Raw genomic sequence first — 22,156 nt, forward strand, 5'->3', positions numbered from 1 at the left:
TAATTTTAAACAGCAACCTCACAGTCAGAGTCTGGAAGAGACAGAAAGCAAAGTAGAGTGGAGGAGGATAGCATCATCAAAATCTACTGCTGCTTCGTCTTGCTTGATCATGTCGTCCGAAAAAGAGCCTCTTTTGGCTAAAGATTTTGACAATGACGAGCACCAGCAACCCTTGTCTCTCAAAGCGTTCCTATTGACTCCGTTCCAAACTTGTTTACCTCACCTCGGTAATCAAAGCTACCCAGCCGACGAGGGTGAGGTTATTGATTATGCTGACGACGACTCGACATTGCCGGATCTACCTTATGTTGCTGATCCGATCATCTTGCCCCGTTCCAAGTTGACACAACTGGACAAACTAGTTGAACTCCGAAAGCAAATGAAAGCGCACGGGATAGGTGTTTATATTGTGCCATCGGAAGATGAGCACCAATCCGAGTATACTGCGTTGTCCGACAAACGAAGGGAGTTCTTGTCAGGATTCACGGGAAGCGCAGGTGTGGCGGTGGTCACCTTGGAAGATGCGAACTCGTTACAAGGCTCAGCGTATTTGTCAACTGATGGTCGCTATTTTTTACAAGCCGAACAGCAGTTGGATCCAAAATTGTGGCGTTTAATAAAGGAAGGATCCGGTGGGAAATCTAAATCCTGGACTGAACAAGTGATTGACTCGGCCGTCAGTTGCTCCTTTAGCAGGGTAGTCTCGTGTGACCCAAGAACCTTGAGCCTTTCACTAGGAGAATATTTCAAAAATAGAGAAAAGTACGCCGATTTCAAATTTCGGCCTTTGTTGAAGACAAATTTGGTTGACGTGATCTGGGGAGATGAACAACCCAAGAGGTCGTTGGCGCCAATATACCACCTAGATTTAAAATATTGCGGCGAGCACACCAATTCCAAATTGGCAAGAGTTCGTGGTATCATGCGGGAAAGAAATGCTACTCATTACGTGGTCACGGAATTAGACAGCGTGGCGTGGTTGTTCAACTTGAGATGCGATAGGGATATTCCATTTTCCCCCGTATTCTTTTCATATGCAATCATCTCGTTGACGGCGGTGACATTGTATGTCGATGATAAAAAGCTCCCCCAGGCCGACGCTGCATTGCACGGGTATTTGTCCAGCATCAGCGGCTTGCATATAGCGCCATACGGCCGTTTTTATTCGGACTTCTCAAAAGCTCAGTCTCAATCATTCGGAACAAATACGGTAAAATTTATCCTCCCTTCCAAGGATTCCACCACTTTTGCTTTATACGACTTGATCCAAAACTCAAATGTCAAAAATAGTTTAATCCACGAATCCATCATTGCCAAGTTGAAAGTTTTCAAGAACCGCACGGAGTCATTTAATGCCAGGGTAGCTCAATATAAGGACTCCTTGGTGTTTATAATGTTTGCATCTTGGTTGCAACATCAACTAGTCAATAAAGGAGCGAGGGTTTCAGAATACGATGCCGCGTGCAAGATCTTCGACATTAGGCAAGGAATGCCAAATTTCAAAGGATTGAGCTATGAGACAATCTCGCTGTCGGGGCCAAATGCAGCAATCATCCACTATGCACCCACCAAGGATAAACACGATATCGTTGACGTCAATGCGATATACTTGTTGGATTCAGGAGCCCACTATCTTGAGGGAACAACAGACATTACGCGCACTTGGTGGTTTAGTCCCAAGCCAGTCAAGGAACAATACAAGAAGTACTACACGTTGGTATTGAAGGGCCACTTGGCGATAGCAATGGCCAAGCTCCCCCAAAGTGCGCGCAACAAGGGAACTATCCTTGACGCCTGTTCTCGTCAACCATTATGGAACCATGGACTTGATTTTAATCATGGAGTAGGACACGGAATAGGCAGTTTCGGGCTAGTGCACGAAGCGCCGTTTTTCATTCTGTCGACTGTGGCTGGTCCTAGCGACACCGATTTCTTTAAACCCGGTGCCATTACTTCAGATGAACCCGGGTATTACATTGATGGGGAAGTTGGGTTTAGAATAGAGAGCGAATTGCAAGTTTGTGAGCTAGATGGCTCATTCGGCAAAAGTCGAGATGGGAAAAATTATTTGGGGTTTGAGTATCAGACTAAAGTGCCCTTTTGTACGAGGCTTATCGATACAAAGTATTTGACAAAGATTGAGATTGACTGGATAAACGACTTCCACAATGGCATCAGAAAGGAATTTGGACAGGAGTTGCTTAGGTTGAATGACAAACGCGCTTTTAACTGGTTGTTGAAAGAAACAGAACCAATAGCGTGAATCCAAACAGTGTGAACATATACATACATATACATATACCTAGATACATTTGCGATTCAAGGTTATTTAGATGTTTTTCAAGAAGACGACGCCGTGTACAACTTTGGAAATCCAAACCCTGTAACTTTGCCAGTGCCCGGCGATGGCCTCTTGAATGCAGTGGGTTTTTGGAAGCTCTTCGGTCTCGTGGCTCCCGCTGGGTTATCGCCAGATAAAACCTTGTGAGATATGAAAGGAGACACTCTAGGCAATTGCAAACTCGGTCTTGCCGGAGGTGCATCGTTTGAATTCACTACCCGTGCAGGTTTCTGCCTTGTCAAAGCCGTCGATACTTTCACCGACTCTTCTTCTGTACTTGGCTTGAAGCGCTTGAAATTGGTGATCATCTCAGCGGTGAAATGCCTCTTTGGACCGTTGTTGGCCCGCAACAAGTCCGAGGCTGAGTCAACTTTAAGTGAGCCGAATCCCGTATTGCGCAGCTCTAGCTCGCGTCTGATGATGGTTTCAACAACTTCTCGAGCTCTGCTTTGCTCTATGGAAAATGTTTCGACATAGCTTAGAGCTAGAGCCGCGATCAAAGCCGAAGTCGCGATAATTTGTGACGAGCGCTTCTTGGTGTTTGATCTCCGATACAAAAAATTGAAAACGTCAATTATTGGCTTCAGGAAGTTTTCGTCCTTTGCAATTTGCAGAAGCGTCCCACTAGGAGCAGCGAGGGTAGTGGTATTAGTGGTGGTGTCAGCAGTGGTGGATTCGGCAACGGCTTCGTCAGCTATGGTCTCTGGTTCTCTCTTCACTGCATCCTCTAGCGTAGGTTTGTCTTCTTCTCCATTGGGCCTGGTCACTCTTTTGGCCTTGCGCTTCAGTATTTCCGATTCTATCCACTCTTGCTTGACTTGCGACTCCTGTGATCCAAATTTCGCACTGGCTCTTTTGAGAACGCGAGTTCTCAACTCATTATCCTTGTTTCGTTCAGCATTCTCTTCGCGCCACTTCTTTTTCCGTTCCCTGTTCCCGAGTCGAGTCTTTCTGCGCGATTCCGGAGAATTGCTCCTAAACCTGTCGATGATGGTAATGAGGTCGGGTGTGGAAGCCGAAGAAGGAATGTTCCCGACAATGGTGTTTGCAGTGCTGTTGCAAACAGCAGACATGAAATCCACCTGTCCCTCCAGCAAATCACGCTGCTCAACCAAACCAAAAGGCACAAGCTGGTCAAAAAAGTTTGACAACACCGTCACTGCTTTATCTTCCTCAGGCTCGCCCTCCAGGTACCGTTGCAAAAACGTGACGGCGTCGCGAGTTGACCTCAACAAGTTTCGCCTCATTGCTTCGCTGTACTCATTGTTGAACGTCTCAACGGTCATTGGCTTCTTGAAAAACTGCAGCAATGATCCACCCGCGGCAATTTCCTCCGTAATCTGTCTTATAGCGAGAAGGATCTCCGAGTCGTTGAGTTCTCCGTTGTTTATCTTTGAAGACAAAGCTTGCATCACTGAGGAGATCTGCAGCTTGACATCTGTGTTTGAGAAAATGGAGGTTTTTGGTTTTGCGTGCAATTCATCGCTTCGTGAAGCAGTGCTACTCGGAGTGGAAACCTGAGTGGAAACTTGCGTGGGGAGTTTCTGCTCTCGATGGGTGATGGGACGTTCGCTTGGTTTGCTGCCACTCAGATCCACCAGTCTATTTTCTAGCCTACTTGGCAAGACAACCGGTTTCGGAGGCAAGTTCTTTTTGGGTTCAGATTTGGCTCTGTATGAACGAAGCATATACTCCGCTGACTCCATATCACCCAACTCTAGTTCCGAAAGTAGCTCATGAGGCTTTTCAGTCGCCATCCGCATAGCGTCTTGGAGAATATCCTTCATCTGCAACAGCTCCAAGTCGAGATGATCAGTCGCGGGAAGATGCAATGATTGATTGGTTTGTTTTGGAATTTTTTGTGGGGTTGAGATAATCCTTCTAGATTGATCCCCAAAAGGGAATTTCGTTGGAGCCATGTCCGGCATGGCTCCTCCTGTGGTACGTGTAGCAGCAGCAGCAGATGCAGCAGCGTTGTAGCCCTGATGACTAGACTGAAGTTCGCTCGACCGTTTTAGTGCAGACTTAAAAGCATCCGCAATCGCGCTCTCCATGTCTTCATTGTCCGGCTCAAGAGCTTTTTGCGAAGCTTTAAAAGCGTCTTGTAACGATCTTGTTATAACCTCTTCTAGATCTAAATCGTCAACGTCCTCGGCAATTGTAAAATTTGAACTAATGGAGTGAGGACCTTGGTCCAGTGCAACATCCGCCGCACTAGAAACCTCGGTTGCCCCGGCTTGAGCTTGCATCGTCTGTCGCAACGCATACGTTATAGCACTATCTAGGTCATCCTCTTCTTGTTCTTGTTCTTGTTCTTGTTGGGGCAAGTCTCGGTGCTCCAGCGCATCGACCGCCTCACTCAATTCGTCGAGCTGCGGCTCTTTGTCTTTGCTCCTATTGAATACCATACCCAATGCTGATTCTATTGCTTCATCTAAGTTTAAGTTTTCTTCATCCTCTTCATGCTCTTCGACTACACGCTTTTCATGCTGCGCCGGACCGCTGTCTGTTGCCGGTACTTGATCAGACTGGTTGTCATTCAGTTCCACCAGTCGCTCTTGATCTGCACTTACATCAGCGTTACCACTTTCCGTCGTCATCGCCACCTGCAAATTTGCGTCAGAGTTTTTAGGAGTGGTGTGTGCATTCTGGTTCATAGGTTCTTCAGTGGTGTTTATCACATCGGTGTTTCCACTTTGGTTGTCTCCTTCACCACCGATCGAGTTGTCCGCAGATTTGCGGTTTTCCTTCTCATCTCCACCTACAGAGGATCCAAATAGACCGCTCAAGGCGTCGTTGAAGGCCGCGTCAAAGTCTTCCTCGGCATCTTCCTTCTTTGTATCTGCGTCAGGGGCAGGCCCAGCCCCCGACGGTCGCGTTTCTTCAACACCGGCAAAGGAAGTCGGCACCGTTTCCCTCTGTTGCTGCTGTTGCTGCTGATTCTCCTCTACGAGATCATTACTTGAGTTTTCCAAAACTCCTTCTTCTTCTATTTCTTTTTCTTCTTTTTCTTCGTCTTCGCCTTGTACCTGCGGTTCGTCGTCGCGCCGCAGTGGGGCATTCATGTTGAATACTCCATCTAACGCACTAGTTATGGCCCCTTGCAAATCTAGCTCATCGTCGTCAAAATCCATACCTTCATCGACACGTCCAGGCACTTGGTGAGTAGTTGCACTTGCACTTGCGTCCTCTATATTCGTCTGTGGAAAGGTGACCTCATCATCATCGTTGTTCGATCCGGAGTTCCCGCTCATGATTCTCTTGTCTCTCTCTCTCCACCCCGCCTAATTAATGCAAGTCAAAAGTCCTTCAGTCAAACGTGGATACCCTTTTTCACTTCGAGCAGTATACACTAGACCGGATCTAGCCTTGGTGCCGGGCCGGTTCTGGCAGTTACAACCACACTGCTGTAGCTCGATTAGGCTGTTGTGATATCTACCCACCGCAGGAGTCGAGCCGCCGCTACCAATTGTGTTGTTACGCCTTCACCTGCTCATCTCATCCCACACCAAACAAGAAAGAGAGGACTATAAAAGGACCACATTTCTTCCCATTCTTTTCTCCCACTCCTCTTTTCCTCTTCTTTTCTTTTCTCTTTGTCGACGTACTTCATAGGATCATTTCTATAGTAGACGTCCCTCTTTGACTCTTCAAAAGAGCCACTGAATCCAACTTGGTTGATGAGTTACGATTACCCTTGCACCCTCAAAGTGAGAAGACCCCAAAATTATTTTGCTTGACTGTGATTCTTGTTAATCTAGTCATCTAGTTTATTTTCGCCTTATAAATCGATGCCTTTTCGAGGCTTGTCGTGAAGGAGCAATGATCTTTACCTATTCACTTTATGCCTTCCTTTGTGGAGGGAAATTGAGTCTAGGTGGGTGCGAGTGGCTGTCTGACAAGTTACAATATACATATATTTCCATGGTTTTCGCCAGAAATACTTGTCTGTGACTATAGTTTTTATCGCCTTAAGTTGTTCAGTCGACCAAAAAATCAATACTGTGCTGTTTCCTTGTCCTTTTTTTTTTGCTTATTCATTTGCAATTTCGGAAGAACAGTTTTCAGGATGCAATTCGTCTGGTGATGGCTGCATTGTGAATGCTTTCTCTTCACGAAACTGAAACGTTGATTGTTTTTACATATGTTGACAATGTTGAGATGACCTGGGGTCTGTCTACGCTGTTGAGTAGAAGGAAAAAAAAAATCTGCGTCCGTCTCATTTTAATTCATCTATATATATTTACATTCAGGTGGTAATGGTGATGGTGGTGTCGCTTTTTTCAACGGTTATACGGTTTGTTCCAGAGACTTTGGAGGATACTCATACAATCGATAGTAGTCCACAACTTCACCATTCAAGTTATTCTCTCCTTCAATGGGCAAAAACAAGACACTTCTCCAGCTGACTTCTCCAATGACCCAAAAGTCTAGCCAGTTCTGTATCATTCCATAGTCCGTTGGAATGGCAATGTGAAGTGGATCGTATTGTCTTCTCGCGCCATCGGAGAACAAAGAAGCAATGGTGATTTTCAACGTCATGACAAATTGGTCGATTCCCAACAAGTGCAACCATGTCTGCATCTCATTATGTCTACGCGTAGGAGCCAGTGACCGCGCTTCGGAGTCGGAGTTGTCAGCTGGTAATGCTGCTGAAAGATTGTGTCTCGCTGTCGATGCCCTGGTATTCAACGAGCTAAACTCGCGAGTAGTGAGGCCTCTCAAGATCTGGAATGTTTGCACGACGCATAGAAACAGAATCCACACGTACTGGATGAGGCACCACACGATTAAATTGAAATGGAATTGATGATTCTTGTAACCAAAGCAGAGGTCGTCGCCAAGCATGGAACACAAGAAACTTTCTCCTTTTTCATCATCGTCCGACTCGTATCCGTCCTTGAGTTTGTCAAAGCATTCAATCGACAAATACGTAAACATCAAGATGGCCAAATTCAACGCGTAAACAAACGTTATGAACAACTTGTGGTTTCTCACCCCAATCTCGTTGTACACCCAGGGGCAGTAGTGGTCAAAGCGAGCTACTAGTTTCCTATTGTGTTTGGAGTATTTCGACCGCAACGGCTTGCGAATAAAGGTGTTGACACAAAAGTGCTCGGTGTCCAATTTCTTCTCCTTGATCAAGTCCTTGACCTGTTGGTGGATGATTGCATTGTCCGTTGGTATCGGTACAAAACCGGGGTTGATAAACATGGCTTTGAAAAACGTCCACACGAAAATCACAATGATGATTGCAAGGAGGACATTGGCGATAAAGTTGCTGAAGATAGTATTGGGTAGAATGTTATACATCCATACCAATATGCACCAGAATGCGGTCGACGAAAACACCCCCGCGAGAAATGGCGATTTGAAAAGCGGGTTATCGTCGACTAAATATGTTGGAATGATGAAAGTTTTCACGAGGTAAACACCCAATGCAAAAAATGCAAATGCAAAGACAATCTTGGGAATGGCCAACCCGCTCGAAGTGCTGCAGATTGCGAGCGCTATAGGTAGTAGAGCATACGGTGCCAAAAAGGTCAAGAGCTTGCCTATCCTAGACGGTATCCAATGCACCTTTTGGCTCCAATCTCTTTTCGGATCTTTGCCACACTCTAAAAGCACTTTTTTCCAAGTAAAAAGACAGTCCATATCCTGGGCCACATCGAAGCTGTTTTTGTTTTGATCATTCTTGACAAAGATATCCGATCCCGCTTCCACCAACGACTTCATCACGTTCTTGTACCCGCCCATGAATGACCAGTGGAGAGGCGTGAACAAGGTATTGTCAACTTTGGTCACGTCTGCGCCAAACCGAATCAAGGCATTCACGGTGTAAATGTCATTTTGATAACTGGCCCAATGCAACGAAGTTCGGTTGGAGCCATCGGGCTCGTCGACGTACATTTTTTTCTCACTGTGGGCGTCACAACAACTCACCAACAAGTAAACCACGAGCATGATGTTGGAGCTATGGACAGCTAAATGGAGCGCGTTGTAGTCTTGCGAGTCTCGCAAGTTGGGATCAGCAGTGGTCTCCGAAATTAGATAGTCGACGATGTAAACCAACCCGGAACGACAAGCCCAATGGAGCGGTGTAGCGTGGATCTCACCACCTTTTCGATTGGGGTCTGCATTTTTCTCTTCAATCAAGTATTTCACCAATTGCAATCGATTGTTCAAACATGCCCAGTGCAAGCCCGTGTTGCCATCTTGCAAAGTGTCATTGACGTCCACTGCACCGCTTGATAAGAGTTCCTTTACTTTTTCAAGGTCACCTTCTCGACACGCATCCAAGTATATCTCCAAACTACTATTTGGTTGTTCATCGTCCAGAACCACCAAGACTTTGTTTCCATCGGAAAGGGTGGCAGAATCCTGCTCTGGCTTTGGTTCTTCACTTGCTACAGATTCGACCTCGCGATTCTTGTCACTGTCAACTGGACCTTCCGAGACATCTTTGGTTTCTTGGTCGGACATTTGCTTTGGAGGGGGGGATCTATGAGATCTCTCTCAAAACGTTGTAATAAATACTATGTTTGGCTTGTACTAAAGTCAGAAGAATAAATTTCCACTTCTTTGTTTCTATGATGCAAAAAGAGCCGCACCTCCAACGTCTGAGAGATCACACTTCTTTCACGTATTTCAGTCTCTATTCTACAATTTATTCCCTACAACCTATCCCAATTGAAAACCAAATGATGGGCGTTGCAAGATGGAGATGATTCCACGGTCTACCGATAAACAGGACTTGATTATGTATGTAAATTTTTGCTAAAAATTGAAAAAAAAAAAAAAGAACAAGAGAAGAATTTAGAGTCCTAAAGTATGGTAAAAAGTCCTTGCAAAAAATTCATCATCTTGCTCTTGACGGTGACCGCCAGTAGAGAGAAAGAGGGTGGGGGTGGCTAAAGTACTCCTAGTTGATGTCGTGGTGCAGCAACGAGGATTTCAGCGAAACGTCCTTGTCCTTGTCCTGGCTCTTTCCTGACTTCCCGTTGTTTTCAGTAAGTGTCTTTATACTTCTGATGGATCTTGAGTCGTCATTGAGATAATCACGATTGGACTTGTCAGCCACCGGTGAGTCTGTTCTGGGGACTGCAGACGCGGTCACTGTAGTGTTGCTAGTTTGAGTGGTCGAGCCACCTGAGGCGCCTCCCTTAGTCGACAGTCCCGAAGACGAAGTGCGAGTTTTCGATTTGCGTTGTAACAAGTCCAACACTTGGCCGCCGGCTTCCCACATCTGCTCACCAGCTTTGATTGCTCCCGGCTTCAACGTGTCATCAACAAATGGCACGATTCTTTCATGGTATGTTTCGTCGACATAGGGCAGCACCTTATCGTTGATAAAGCCGGGCCTCACTTCCTCCTTTGCGATTATGCCCATGTTCTTTTCTCCAACACGTACAAGGTGTTTTTCCAACAACAAAAAGTTTCTCGAGTTCGCCTTGTATCCAATTTCCACGATACTACCAACAACGGGTATCAACCCCAACCCAAAGTCAATGGCAATGTTCAATAAAAACAAGAGCTGCAAATCCAACGGGAACCCATCTTCGATTTTCCTTGCAAGCCAAAGCAAGCTCAACGACCAATATGTTTGGATTACGGTTCCAACCACGGGAACAACGCTGACGATATTGGCCCATCCAAACTGCACCCCAAAGATTTTGAACCAATAGTCGTATCGATAAGCCCTCTTTCTAAACTCCTGAAGAATCTGACTATCATGGTTTGAAATCCCCTCGGGGTCCTTTCTTTTAATACGCTTGTACTTTTTCTCGCCGTTTTTCTTGACGTCAACGAGAACATCCTCGTAGTAGGGGTCTTCAACCCCAAACTTGTTCCATTGATTGTCCCGAATAAGACGATTCAACACCCACTTGAAAATGAAACTCAGCATTTCAAAAGCTGATTAAACGCTGACCCCTAGAATGAACAAATAGATGAATGGACAGAAGACCAAATGACGCGAAGAAAAGCCTGAAATGTCGAAAGCTAAACCGTTCTAGCGTCTCAGGACTGGAATTCTTGCTACGAAGCAAGCAACTATTGTCGTCATGTTTGGCTGATTGTTCTGATAGGAGGTTTAATTTTAGCTTGCTCGCCCCACAACGCCATAATTGCCGCCCTTCTACGTCATTTGCTGGGGGGCGCAATTTACCCACAGTCGGCACCACAACTTCAACCACAACCGCCCCGTTTTTGACAGCAATTCTGCTACTACTGGTAACGTGCCACTCAAGACCCTACCAAACACAAGACCGCTAGACTGAACAAGTTCATATTCTATATATATTATTTGGTGTTGAGCTGGCATATTATTTACATACAAGTAAAGCAGTGGGAGGGAAAAAAAAAAGAATTATGGCCATCGTTAAACGTCTTTTCATCAAAGCTAGTAGCAACTATGACACGGACTTCCAAATAGTGCCGGTCAATAGTGACCAGCCTTTGGAAATCAAGTCGGATATAGGTATATTCAAGCTATTCGTCGACATCAAGCAGTTTGATGGGGCCAAGGAGCATTTGTCAAACAGTTTATACAATAGAAAGGACCAGACGTATCTCAATGGAGAGAAGGTCGATGCTAAACCACGTGAGTTGGAGTCGGCAGGACCCGACCCCAATTTAAGAATCAGCATCGAGTTTACGCCACAAGACGATATCCCCGGTGGTGAGTTGGTGTTTGGCAATGATTTCACCTATGCCATCAAGGAGTACGTGCCAACCACCTTGTTGAGCACGGGACTCAGGCTTTTCAACTGGTTCATCAACAACACGGTCACGGGAGACATTTACAACGAAAAGCCCTACTTGTACGGCTTGGCCTTGAACAGTTTCAGCTACGTTGGAATCAACAAATTGGAGCCATCGGGGATCGTGAATGAAAAGTCAAAGCCCATCAACTATAAGGAGAATTTGAACGAGTACTTGCAAGAAATTCCAGAAGATTCAAACGGAAGAATCAAGTTCTTCAATTCGAGGGAAAAATGCAATGAATTTGTTTTCAAAAAGGACACCAATTACGATTTCCGATTCGATACCGATTTCTTGAAGCTTGGAGATTCGAAATACTTGGTGTCGATTCCAAAGTTTGACTTGGACGTTAGCCGCTACGCCAATGACACCCTCAATAACGTCAATTGGGTTATAAAACAGAATGGGTTTGAAGGAGTGGGACAAGGTAAATTGGGGTTGGTTATCAATTTTGCCTTGAGCACAGAAGAAGACGAAGACAAGGACTAGCAACAGCTGGGAAGCGTTTTGGAGATTACTGTTTAGATTTCCTTTTTCTTTCAAATAGAGTTAGTTTAGATATAGAGATTGAATTATTGACTCTGGTTCCTCAGTTTTTGCATGAACCCAAGTGGTGAAAATTTGGGTCCTGAATGTACCTCTTTTTATTTGCACCAGTAATACTCTCGTGTGCGCAGAGATGTATTTCTTTAGCAGCAACACCACCGAGTACTCTACCACACACAGACACATACACATACGCCAACCAAACCTCCTCCCCCCAAGACTGATAACTTGCGTCTACATGTTAAACTAGTTTCTACTAGATGTTTAAAAACTTGGAAAACATTGATGGAAAACCAATCCCGTCTTCAAAGAATGGAAAAGAAACTGGAGAAAAGCGCAGTCGAGTAGAAGACTACCAGTCAAGAAAAAGGCATAAACCAGAGTCAGCAGGAAAGGACGAGGATAATGACTCCAAAGATATCAAGTACATCTTACCCAAGACGGTGCCGACGATGCCAGCTCCTATCCCAGAGAGGAAGAAGCACATTGAACACATTGCTGCAATCTTGATCAAGAAAGATCCAAGCAACCCCACGCCCAGGGCGCAAGCAGTGGAGATTGAATACGAAATAGCGCGTAATTGCAATTTTCGAACTTATGCGCAAAGTTTGCGGAATCAAGTGTATAAGCTCCAGCACCCTGAAAAAGTTGGTTCGAAAGCAGGAGCAAAGACGCGTCCGAGACTGCAAGAAATGAGCCTTTTGCTGTCTATGGTTCTCGCCGAAAAGACGTTACAAAAGTTTGGCTATGTGATGGAGATACCTCGAGCTCAAGTTGAAAAAGAATCTTCCTCTTTAACCAGGGAGTGTCGGCGATGTGGAACTGAGTTTAACGTTTCCCGGCAGTTGGAACCAACCACGTGTAAATTCCATCACGGGAAATTACGAAAGAGGGAGGGCACAAAGATGAGGTATTATGACTGTTGCAACGCTTCCCAGGACGACCAAAAGACTTGTGACGAAGCTGAGCATCATGTTTTCCAGCTAGACAAGCCGGAACAGAAGCACCAGGTGCTACCATATTTCCATACCAGTGAGATGTTCCAATCTGGAGGAGAATTCGATGCACTAGGGATTGATTGTGAGATGGGCTTCACTACCAAAGGGTTTGAGCTCATGCGAATCACCGCGGTTGACTATTTCTCGCTAAAGACGGTGCTTGACATCTACGTGCTTCCCTTTGGTGAAGTTGTCGATTTCAACACGAGGTATTCGGGAATTTCTAAAATCGACAAGGAATTCGTTAGCTTTAACCAAGCCATGCAGCAGCTTGGTACTGTGATGGACAAAGAGACAATTCTCATTGGCCACGGGTTGGAAAACGACATGAACGCAATGAGGTTGATCCACAAGAAGATTATTGATACCTCGGTGCTCTATCCGAGACACGAAGCCACACCTACGTTTCGATGGAGATTGAAGGACTTGGCTTTCAAATATCTAAGCAAGAATATTCAAATGGGAGAGCATGATAGTGCCGAGGATTCTGTTGCTGCCATCGAAATTGTCAAATTTCATCTCAATAAAGCGCATCCAATTAAAGAATAAAATTCCCATCCAATAACAACTACAAGAACAAGGTCAAAGTCAAAATCACACGTAAACATCCGGTAGCTTATACCTGGAATGTTTTGATTCGGCAATTTGTCGATTGCAACTCGAGCTCTTGCCCTTTTTGCAAAAGAATGTACCATTCAAAGGGACAAAAGCCGATACATAATCAACGGATGTGCCTGTGAACTTGCCGTTTAGTCTGTTGAAATCGCACGACGGGTCAACTTCGATTCTTCTTTCTAAACCAACCTCAATCACGGTCTCTTTAAACTCAACTTGCATCAATTCCTGGTAGTCAATCAAACAGTTTAAATCGTAATTGAGATTCTCAAAATCATTGAATTTGTAATCTTGAAATTGCTTGTACCTGTTAAACTCGTCAACCAAGACATACTTCAATTGGGTCTGTATCGTGTCATTGTCTCTCAAGATTAGATTATGGATATTGAACGTTGGCTGAAGTATCGACTGCATTCGTGGGTTCAAATTGATTCTGCATTCACTTGCATCGTAAATCTGATCAGTGAGTTTTATTGTTCTGATGAAGTATTTGATATTGGAATTATCCAAACACAATTTATCATCCGCCATTCGAGACTGCCCGCCACCACCACCACCTTTGACACCACCAGCACCACTGCTGGTGCTCCATGCTCTAAATTTGGATAAATTGGATGGCTTATTTGTTATTTTATCGGCTACCTTCTGTAGCATATCACCAATTAATGCTCGCTGATGAGTCGAGGAAGATATTTTGAATATGGGTCTCTCTTCCCCGGTCTTTTTGGGGGTGACTGCCAGAGCAACAGCGCAAAACAAAAATACAAGTGCGGTTTTGAGCAATAGTAACCATAGCATCGTCTATAAGTATTAGTTGGCCAGTACTTGGTGCTAGCTAAATGCCAAAATGTGGGTTTAATTGCACGGATTATTTATGGTTGCAAAAAGGAGAAAGGAGAAAAAAAAAGAAAAGGCCTCGGCTGGAGAATAATAATATTGACTATGAGAGTAGCAAATCAATGTCGCAACTGAACATAGTAGCCCGCTGGAAAACCTTTGCGACACGACACGACACGCTGCGGCACGTGACTGGACCTGTCGCAACCTGTCTTGACACGACACGACACGACACGACATGACACGAATTCTTTCTTTTCTCACTAATAAAAACAAAGACGCGACTTTGCGCAAAGCCGCTTTGTTATTATGAGGGTTTTTACCCCTTTACCTGGTACTCTTTATATCAATACCAATACCAGTGCCAATGTCAAAGAACAAAATTATCATCTAGTCTGTTCACTTTTTTCTTCTTCCTTTTTGCCTTTCCTTTCTTTCCCTTCTCTTACAGTTCAAATTAGGCAGCAATGGCTACTTCAGCTACTCCAAAGAGGGCAGTCTCTGCAAGTCAGCGGCAAAAGTCGTCAGATGGGAGGAAGAAGCAGCAGCAATCATCGTTGATGTCATTCTTCAAGCCCGTGGCGGCCAACAATCAACCATCACATCAGGACGTGACGGTTAAGTTACAAGAACAAAAACGCGGAAATGTGCCATTCTCGTCTCCATTGGGGGCTAGATCATCCTCTTTTCAGCTGAAGTTGACCAGTGACAAGGAGATGGATACGCTGATGAACGAAGGACTGGGATCTGGTTCTGAACCGGACCATTCCTACTCGTCAAGCATGACTTCTCCCCAGGAACCGAGCCCGGAAAAGTTTAAATCGGCAGCTAGAGCTACCAACGGGCGGGACACGGACGCTGTTGAGAATACTCCATTGAAAGAAAAGACATCTAATTTAAACTCTAGTCCTTTATTGAGCCGACGCTCAAGTAAAAAGGTCAACTATGCAGAGTCAGATGCCGATGACGATGAAGACGACGAGGATCAAGTAGTCAGTGGCACGAGAAAACGGAGGAGGAGAAAAATTGGACCCAGCGAAAGTGATGACAACGACGAAGTTGACTTCAAACCGCAAGACTCCTCAAGTGCTGAAGATGGTGATGATGATGACGACAACGACGATAACATGAGCGATTTTGTCGTTGATGATGACCAGGGATCGGAACCAGATGACGACGATGCTGACGATAAGGACATCATAGTGAAGCCAAAAAGAAAGAAAATGAAACCCGCCAAGGTCTTGGTAAACGAGAAGTTGCCCGAGTCTAGCTCCAGTGGCGGCAGCAGCAGAAGCACGAGCCAAATTTCAGAAAAATTCAGCGCATCGTCATCCTATGATGCAATGACTGACTACAAACCCAAGCAGCTGTTCTCGTCCAAGCCGCTCACTCCTGCCAAGAGGAACTTTGCCAAGGAAAACGAAGAGCGATATCAGTGGTTGGTGAATATCAAGGACGCTGAAAAGAGGACTCCCGACCACCCGGAATACGACCCGCGAACTCTTTATATCCCGCAATCGGCTTGGTCAAAGTTTACCGCGTTTGAAAAACAGTATTGGGAAATCAAGTCGCAAATGTGGGACACTGTTGTCTTTTTCAAAAAGGGCAAATTCTACGAGTTGTATGAAAATGATGCCATGATTGCCTCTACGAAATTTGATTTGAAAATCGCTGGCGGTGGGAGAGCCAACATGAAATTGGCCGGTATACCCGAGATGTCGTTTGAATATTGGGCAAAAGAGTTTATAAGCCATGGCTATAGAGTGGCCAAAGTCGATCAAAAGGAATCCATGTTGGCTAAAGAAATGAGAAATGGCAGTGCTGGTGGTGGTGGTGGAATTAAAGAGGAGAAAATTATCAAGAGAGAACTAACCGGCGTTTTAACTGCTGGAACCTTGACAAATTTGGATATGATCACCGACGACATGTCCACGTATTGCTTGAGTATTAAGGAATCCCATCTTGTCGACGGCGGGAAAATTTTTGGTGTGGCATTTGTTGACACTGCAACGTCGGAAGTGAATTTGATCGAATTGATTGATGACGCAGAGTGCACAAAGCTCGACACTTTAATCACTCAAGTCAAACCGAAAGAAGTCATTTGTGAAAAGGGAAACCTTTGCGCGATTGCTACAAAGATTTTGAAATTTAGTGCTCATTCAAACCACCAGATCTGGAACCAGCTCAACCCAATTACGGAGTTTTGGGATGCGGAACTTGCCTTTGAGCACTTGGTCAAGTCAAAATACTACGAGGCTAAGGATTTGGATGACGTTTCCTGTTACCCTCCAGTGTTGTTACAGTTTAAAGAAAACCATCAAGTTGCATTCAACGCTTTTGGTGGGTTGCTATCCTATTTAAAGTCTTTGAAAATCGACAATGGTGTCATGAGCATTGGCAATATAAAACAATACCAGATCTCCATGAATGAGAGCAAACACATGATCCTCGATGGTGTTTCTTTGAACAATTTGGAAATCCTCAGCAACAACTACGACGGTGGCGACCAAGGGACGTTGTTTAAATTGGTAAACCAAGCAACTACTCCATTTGGTAAGCGCCATTTGAAGAAATGGATTCTTCACCCGTTGATGAACATTGACGAAATAAACGCCAGGTATGACTCTATAGACTATTTGATGGGAGACGGAGAGGAATTGAAAAGTATACTCAATGCATCCTTGTCAAACATACCAGACTTGGAACGGTTAATTGCCCGAGTGCATGGCAAAACGCTCAGATTCCGGGATTTTCTTCGGGTGGTGGAGAGCTTTGAAAATATCGCCAAGTTTCTGACCCAATTGGCTGAATTTGCAAATGTCGAGTGTGGTGTGTTGTACAAGTATTTAAAAGCTTTCCCTCGGGATATGAGCTGTCACATTGGTGAGTGGGAAGACGCGTTTAATCGTGAGGAAGCCAAGTTGGACATCATTATTCCCGCCAAGGGCACGGATGCAAAATTCGATGAATCGCAGGCGGTAATCGATGACATTGAGGCCCAGTTGCATCAACACTTGAAGGAGTACAAACGCACTTACAAGTCCCAGGAGATACAATTCCGTGACTCGGGCAAGGAAATCTTTTTAATCGAGATGCCCACAAGGGTTGCCACAAAGGTTCCGAAAACTTGGGAAACTATGGGGGCCACCTCAAAAGTCAAGAGGTATTGGTCGCCTGAAGTCAAGCGCTTGGCAAGGAAACTTATGGAACAAAAAGAAACCCACAAGCTGGTTTGCGACACTTTGAAGTTGAGGATGTATGACAAGTTCAATGTCCACCACAAGACGTGGATGGATGCAATCACCTCCATCGCCAACATTGATTGTATACTCGCATTGACGAAAGTCTCAGAAACAATTGGGTACCCGTCATGCCGACCCGAGTTTATTGAGAGTGATCGTGGAGTAGTTGACTTTAAAGAGTTGAGACACCCATGCTTTGTTGGCACCAAAGAGTTTATTCCCAACGATATCAAGCTCGGTGGTGGTGATGAACCCAGCTTTGGATTGTTGACTGGTGCCAATGCCGCGGGCAAGTCCACGGTGATGAGAACCACGTCGCTTGCAGTGATTTTATGTCAAATTGGATGCTACATTCCAGCTGAGCTGGCCAAGTTGACCCCTGTTGATAAAATTATGACTAGGCTTGGTGCCAATGACAATATCATGCAGGGCAAATCGACTTTTTTTGTTGAGTTGTCGGAAACGAAAAAGATCTTGAGTAACGCTACGCCCAAATCCTTGGTCATTTTGGACGAGCTAGGAAGAGGTGGCTCTAGTAGCGACGGCTTTGCCGTTGCCGAGTCGGTGTTGCATCATCTAGCTACCCATATCCAATCTATTGGATTCTTTGCCACCCACTACAACAGCTTGGGAGCAGCGTTTAAAACGCACCCACAAATCAAACCGCTAAGAATGGCCATCGTTGTTGATCAAAAGTCAAGAGAGATTACATTCTTGTATAAATTGGAGAACGGCACAGCGCCGGGTTCATTTGGTATGAATGTTGCTTTGATGTGTGGAATTGCTAAAGATATCGTCGAGAATGCCGAAATTGCCGCTATGAAGTTTGAAAAAGTATCAAACTTGAAAAACACAATCTCCAAGAGCGAACAAGATGGCTTGAGCCTTGGACTTGAGAGTGATTGCGTCTGGTACGGCGACGATCGAATTCAATCCATGGAAAAGGACATTGTCAAGTATGACGACTCGGTGAAAAAACTGGCCCTAGCCAATATCTACGCCATGATTGATTGCTTATGATTAAATGCATGTAACCACCGACTATTTATGCATAAACCTATAGATATAATAAGAAAGAAAAAAATGCATAGCTTTATATTTTCTTCGTAACAAGTTCCAGGTAAAGAAAGGATTATCCGTGGACTTTAAACGAAAGAATACTCCTTATTCCCTTTTTACCCCTTAAGCGATTTCCACCTCCCCCCCCCCCCCCCTCGTCTTTTAACCATAATCTTGCCCTCACCTGACCACTCCTATACCCCTTAGACAACGAACCGTGAAGACCAAAAACGTTCAAAAATAAATTAAAGAAGAAAAGGAAAAAATTTGACAAGTAGCTCAAATTCATACTCTCCATTGATTTTTGTTTGAATTTTTGCCGTATTTATACTTGCACAACTAAACGAAGAAACAAAAAAAAAAAAAAACCTTTCCTCCATAGGTAGTCTTGACGTAGCCACATTCTTTTTTTCTTCGAAACTTCCAGTTACCTTTCCTAACTTATTGCATCATTTGTAGTAGATGGCGTGTGCTTTGTCGATATGTTCATCGTATTTCTGTCTGTTTGCAAACGTCTTGTTGCATAAATAACAAGCATGTTTTGTTGAAGATTTGCTCATTTTTTTTTCTTTATTTGGTGCAGAAGTGGGTTGTAGAAGGGAGGAAGTCCGTGTTGGAAGGAATGACTTTCAAGGTTATTTATATATACTAGATGGCCTCTGCTGAGTAACCATTTTCCTTTCGTCTAGGAGAGGTCATAAGCATGGTTTTGTTGAAATTAAGCTTTCGTCGTTAGCTTGTTGCTCATAGTGTTGTAGGGAGTAGAATAGATGGTAACGTTGTCATGATGATGACTTACAGAGAGATCGAAATTTATGACAAAGATTTATAGATGATATCAAATATACAAACAAAGGCGAATGTTTCCAGACGACAGCTAAATTGGTAATCACCCACCATCGATCAAGGATTGCTGGTATGTATATATCAGCTTGAGACTCATTCCGCCTAAAGGTTATCTGGTTAACCCAGACGTCATTCACTCTTCTCACTCTTTCGATCTCGCTCTCACTCTCTAATGTTTTCTGTTTGCATGGGCTTTATCCATGTGTGTCTCTAGACCCGCATCGGATGCAAAATATTCTCCACATAAAAAACAGGAATTCAACAACTGTTCAACCGTGATGTCAGCGTTCGATTTCATTAAGCCTGTCTTGACCTCCTTTCTTTTTTCCGTCTAGAGACGTGAATGCTGAAGGGGAAAGATTCACATGAATTTATACATATATATAGAAAACATTGCCTCCTGGGAAAGCTCTCCAACCACAATTTTCCTTTTCGTCTAGTACACAACCATAATTTTTATTCGAGCCCATAATAGAGAGCGGAAATAAGATCCCCTCGAGGTCTGAGTACACCAAGTAGGTTCACCTGGTTCGATTAGATTAGACGGTGTTGCATTTTGCATTGAAAAGTTAATTACGTCTCGATCCATGTGATTTGGACCAGCACCTACTTTGCCGGTTTTGATTCCTCCGTTCACCGAAAGTTTGTTCCCCCCCCCTTTTTTTGTTTCTCTCCCCTCCTTTTGAATCATACTGACAATCGTGACTCGAGGTTTTTGGTACTCTGTGAGCTTGGTCCCTATTTAACCGCATGTGGCATATGCTACACTCGCACACATTTGACTGGCTATGAGCACGATTTATACAATTGAAAAGCTGCGTTGATTGTTCTTGTTCAATTTCTATTTGTGGCGCGGAAGTAGAAGGGTGAGACCTGGCTGCCTCTTAATCCATATGGTTCGATGACTCGTGTGATGTTTGTCGTTCATAAAAACTTTTTTTTTTTTCAATGTCTCTATTATATTGACAATTCTTTTTAAACTGTTGACAATTTGTTTTGTTTTTTCTTGAATCTTTGGAGTATTCATGTCTTTCGAGTCTCTATTTTAAACTGTTTCTCCTGTTTGGCTGCAAAAAAAAATGTACTTCATTACACAAGATTGAAAAAAAAATTTTGCAGTCGTATTGCAAAAAAAAAAAAAAAAAAAAAAACTGAGAGCCTCCGCTAGTCCAATTCCAATCCAGAAATGTAACGATTTGTTGCAAAGATAGACCTTCACCAGATTAAGAAATTTTTTTGTCGGCTTTTTCATATTTTTTGAGGTTGACACTTTGAAAAGGTTTTCAATGGTGGCGATTGGCAGTACACCGAAATACAGTTCCATTTAAAGAATACAAGAGTTTGAAATGGACATTGATTTAGACTCATTGAAACACCTGGAACACAGCAAGATGCAAAGCACGCTGACTTTTCATGTGTAAATGCTAGCTAATCGTGCGATGGGAATTGTACCCTTTGCGGAAGATTGACAGTAAACTGCATCGTCTCATGCTCCATCATTAGGCCTAGCAATCCTAGCCGACGGACCAGCTTGTAGCTATTACGAACTTAAAATTGTTCAAGGGGGTCTTCTTCTAACTCAGCTTTAACTCTGGAAACAAGATCTAATGTCGATACAATTTTACTAAAGCTAGCGCAGCTCGTTTATAAACAGCAACGCACAAAGAAAAGCAGAGGTTGAGAAAGAATTGGCACCTTCCCTAGAAAAAGGAACAGGAAAAGAAAAAAAAGCCTCGCAGACATCAGTTTACTGGCCCTTTTCAGCCTCGACGGTATGTTCAACCTTTTCGCAGTCGAGGGGGGATACCATATAGACCATATGGTGTAAACCAAGTGCTATGGAAATTATTGTCGCGACTTCTGATTCACATTTACGACACAGGTCACGTGACGCGGGAAAAAGTGAGACAACCCGGAGTGTTCCTGCAGAGTAGCACAACAGCTGATCGTGGGTCCAGAGACAGAGAGACAGAGAGATAGAGAGATCACACATCCCTTGGTGAAATAAAACCTCCAACCAAACTTTCCCAACCTTAGACTCACCTCCACCTCCACCTCATTAGTTCATCACTCAATTGAGACTTGTACGTTAATCAACCCACAGTTATGTCTTGCATAATCAATCAATTAGGCTTGAACACCAAAGTTCCCTACCACTTCCTATTCTACTCCTTGACCTTTGGAGGCACGGCATTCTACTCGTTTGTTGTTTCCCCCTTGATCTTCAAGGAACTCAGCAGGGAGGAGTTCAGCAAGGTCCAATCCAAGGTGTTTCCTTGCTACTTCAAGTTTCAAATTGGTGCGCCACTAATTGTGGGATTATTGACTCCGTTGGCTTTTTGTCCTTTCAGTGTTGGCACACTTGTTGCTTCATCCCTTGGCGGTATTTTAAATTTGTTTGTCTTTGAACCTAAATGCAGCGTACTTAAAGATGAGAGAAACAAGTTGACTAGTATTAACAAGGATAAGAAAGAGAATGGCGAACCTAGTGACGAAATGGCTGCTTTGAACAAGCAGTTTGGCAGATGGCACGGTTTGAGTACTTTGGTCAATTTGGTCTCGATTGCTTCCCTTGGTGTCTACGGATTGACCTTGGCTAGAGGATTAAGCAAGCTCAAGTAAAAAGCGAGAGGGGCCCGTGTCAGCCGGTAGCTTTTGTTTTCATTGGTGATTAATTGGTAATGTTTTGTTGAAAATTCTAGTATATGTGTAACGTAAATAAAAAGTACTGATGTCCTTGTGATGTCTCTTTGATAATAGAGGATTACAGGAATACCTTCCTGATGAAGGAAAGAACTAGTTGGCAGCGTGCCGTACAAAGTGAAGGCGGAATTTTTCAAAGAGTTCTACATAACCAAAGATTGGTGGTCTCATTTTGCTTCTAGAAGGAGTCTTTACGCACCACTTTC

General features: G+C 44.1%; 9 protein-coding genes across 9 annotated transcripts; 5 read left to right on the forward strand and 4 right to left on the reverse strand. All coding sequences in view use genetic code 12, as the record gives it.

Annotated features, from left to right (window-relative positions):
- Positions 1-109: 109 nt before the first annotated feature.
- On the forward strand, positions 110-2,263 carry LODBEIA_P07830 (uncharacterized protein; the record flags this gene model as incomplete). Its single annotated transcript, XM_066976741.1, has 1 exon — positions 110-2,263. One exon carries the CDS (start codon positions 110-112, stop codon positions 2,261-2,263), a length of 2,154 nt encoding a protein of 717 aa, XP_066827721.1.
- Positions 2,264-2,340: 77 nt separating this feature from the next.
- LODBEIA_P07840 (uncharacterized protein) lies at positions 2,341-5,595 on the reverse strand (the record flags this gene model as incomplete). Its single annotated transcript, XM_066976742.1, has 1 exon — positions 2,341-5,595. One exon carries the CDS (start codon positions 5,593-5,595, stop codon positions 2,341-2,343), a length of 3,255 nt encoding a protein of 1,084 aa, XP_066827722.1.
- A 1,036-nt stretch (positions 5,596-6,631) lies between these two features.
- Positions 6,632-8,824, reverse strand: LODBEIA_P07850 (uncharacterized protein; the record flags this gene model as incomplete). The annotated part of the gene is made up of 1 exon (XM_066976743.1): positions 6,632-8,824. One exon carries the CDS (start codon positions 8,822-8,824, stop codon positions 6,632-6,634), a length of 2,193 nt encoding a protein of 730 aa, XP_066827723.1.
- A 439-nt stretch (positions 8,825-9,263) lies between these two features.
- Positions 9,264-10,247, reverse strand: LODBEIA_P07860 (uncharacterized protein; the record flags this gene model as incomplete). The annotated part of the gene is made up of 1 exon (XM_066976744.1): positions 9,264-10,247. The coding sequence occupies one exon, from the start codon at positions 10,245-10,247 to the stop codon at positions 9,264-9,266; it is 984 nt and encodes a 327-aa protein (XP_066827724.1).
- Positions 10,248-10,711: 464 nt separating this feature from the next.
- On the forward strand, positions 10,712-11,593 carry LODBEIA_P07870 (uncharacterized protein; the record flags this gene model as incomplete). Its single annotated transcript, XM_066976745.1, has 1 exon — positions 10,712-11,593. One exon carries the CDS (start codon positions 10,712-10,714, stop codon positions 11,591-11,593), a length of 882 nt encoding a protein of 293 aa, XP_066827725.1.
- Positions 11,594-11,910: 317 nt separating this feature from the next.
- LODBEIA_P07880 (uncharacterized protein) lies at positions 11,911-13,197 on the forward strand (the record flags this gene model as incomplete). The annotated part of the gene is made up of 1 exon (XM_066976746.1): positions 11,911-13,197. One exon carries the CDS (start codon positions 11,911-11,913, stop codon positions 13,195-13,197), a length of 1,287 nt encoding a protein of 428 aa, XP_066827726.1.
- A 45-nt stretch (positions 13,198-13,242) lies between these two features.
- On the reverse strand, positions 13,243-14,061 carry LODBEIA_P07890 (uncharacterized protein; the record flags this gene model as incomplete). Its single annotated transcript, XM_066976747.1, has 1 exon — positions 13,243-14,061. One exon carries the CDS (start codon positions 14,059-14,061, stop codon positions 13,243-13,245), a length of 819 nt encoding a protein of 272 aa, XP_066827727.1.
- A 506-nt stretch (positions 14,062-14,567) lies between these two features.
- LODBEIA_P07900 (uncharacterized protein) lies at positions 14,568-18,362 on the forward strand (the record flags this gene model as incomplete). Its single annotated transcript, XM_066976749.1, has 1 exon — positions 14,568-18,362. The coding sequence occupies one exon, from the start codon at positions 14,568-14,570 to the stop codon at positions 18,360-18,362; it is 3,795 nt and encodes a 1,264-aa protein (XP_066827728.1).
- A 2,991-nt stretch (positions 18,363-21,353) lies between these two features.
- On the forward strand, positions 21,354-21,869 carry LODBEIA_P07910 (uncharacterized protein; the record flags this gene model as incomplete). The annotated part of the gene is made up of 1 exon (XM_066976750.1): positions 21,354-21,869. The coding sequence occupies one exon, from the start codon at positions 21,354-21,356 to the stop codon at positions 21,867-21,869; it is 516 nt and encodes a 171-aa protein (XP_066827729.1).
- Between the last annotated feature and the right edge of the window lie 287 nt (positions 21,870-22,156).

The sequence above is a fragment of the Lodderomyces beijingensis genome, assembly GCF_963989305.1.
Source record: "Lodderomyces beijingensis strain CBS 14171 genome assembly, chromosome: 1".
Taxonomy (NCBI): domain Eukaryota; kingdom Fungi; phylum Ascomycota; class Pichiomycetes; order Serinales; family Debaryomycetaceae; genus Lodderomyces; species Lodderomyces beijingensis.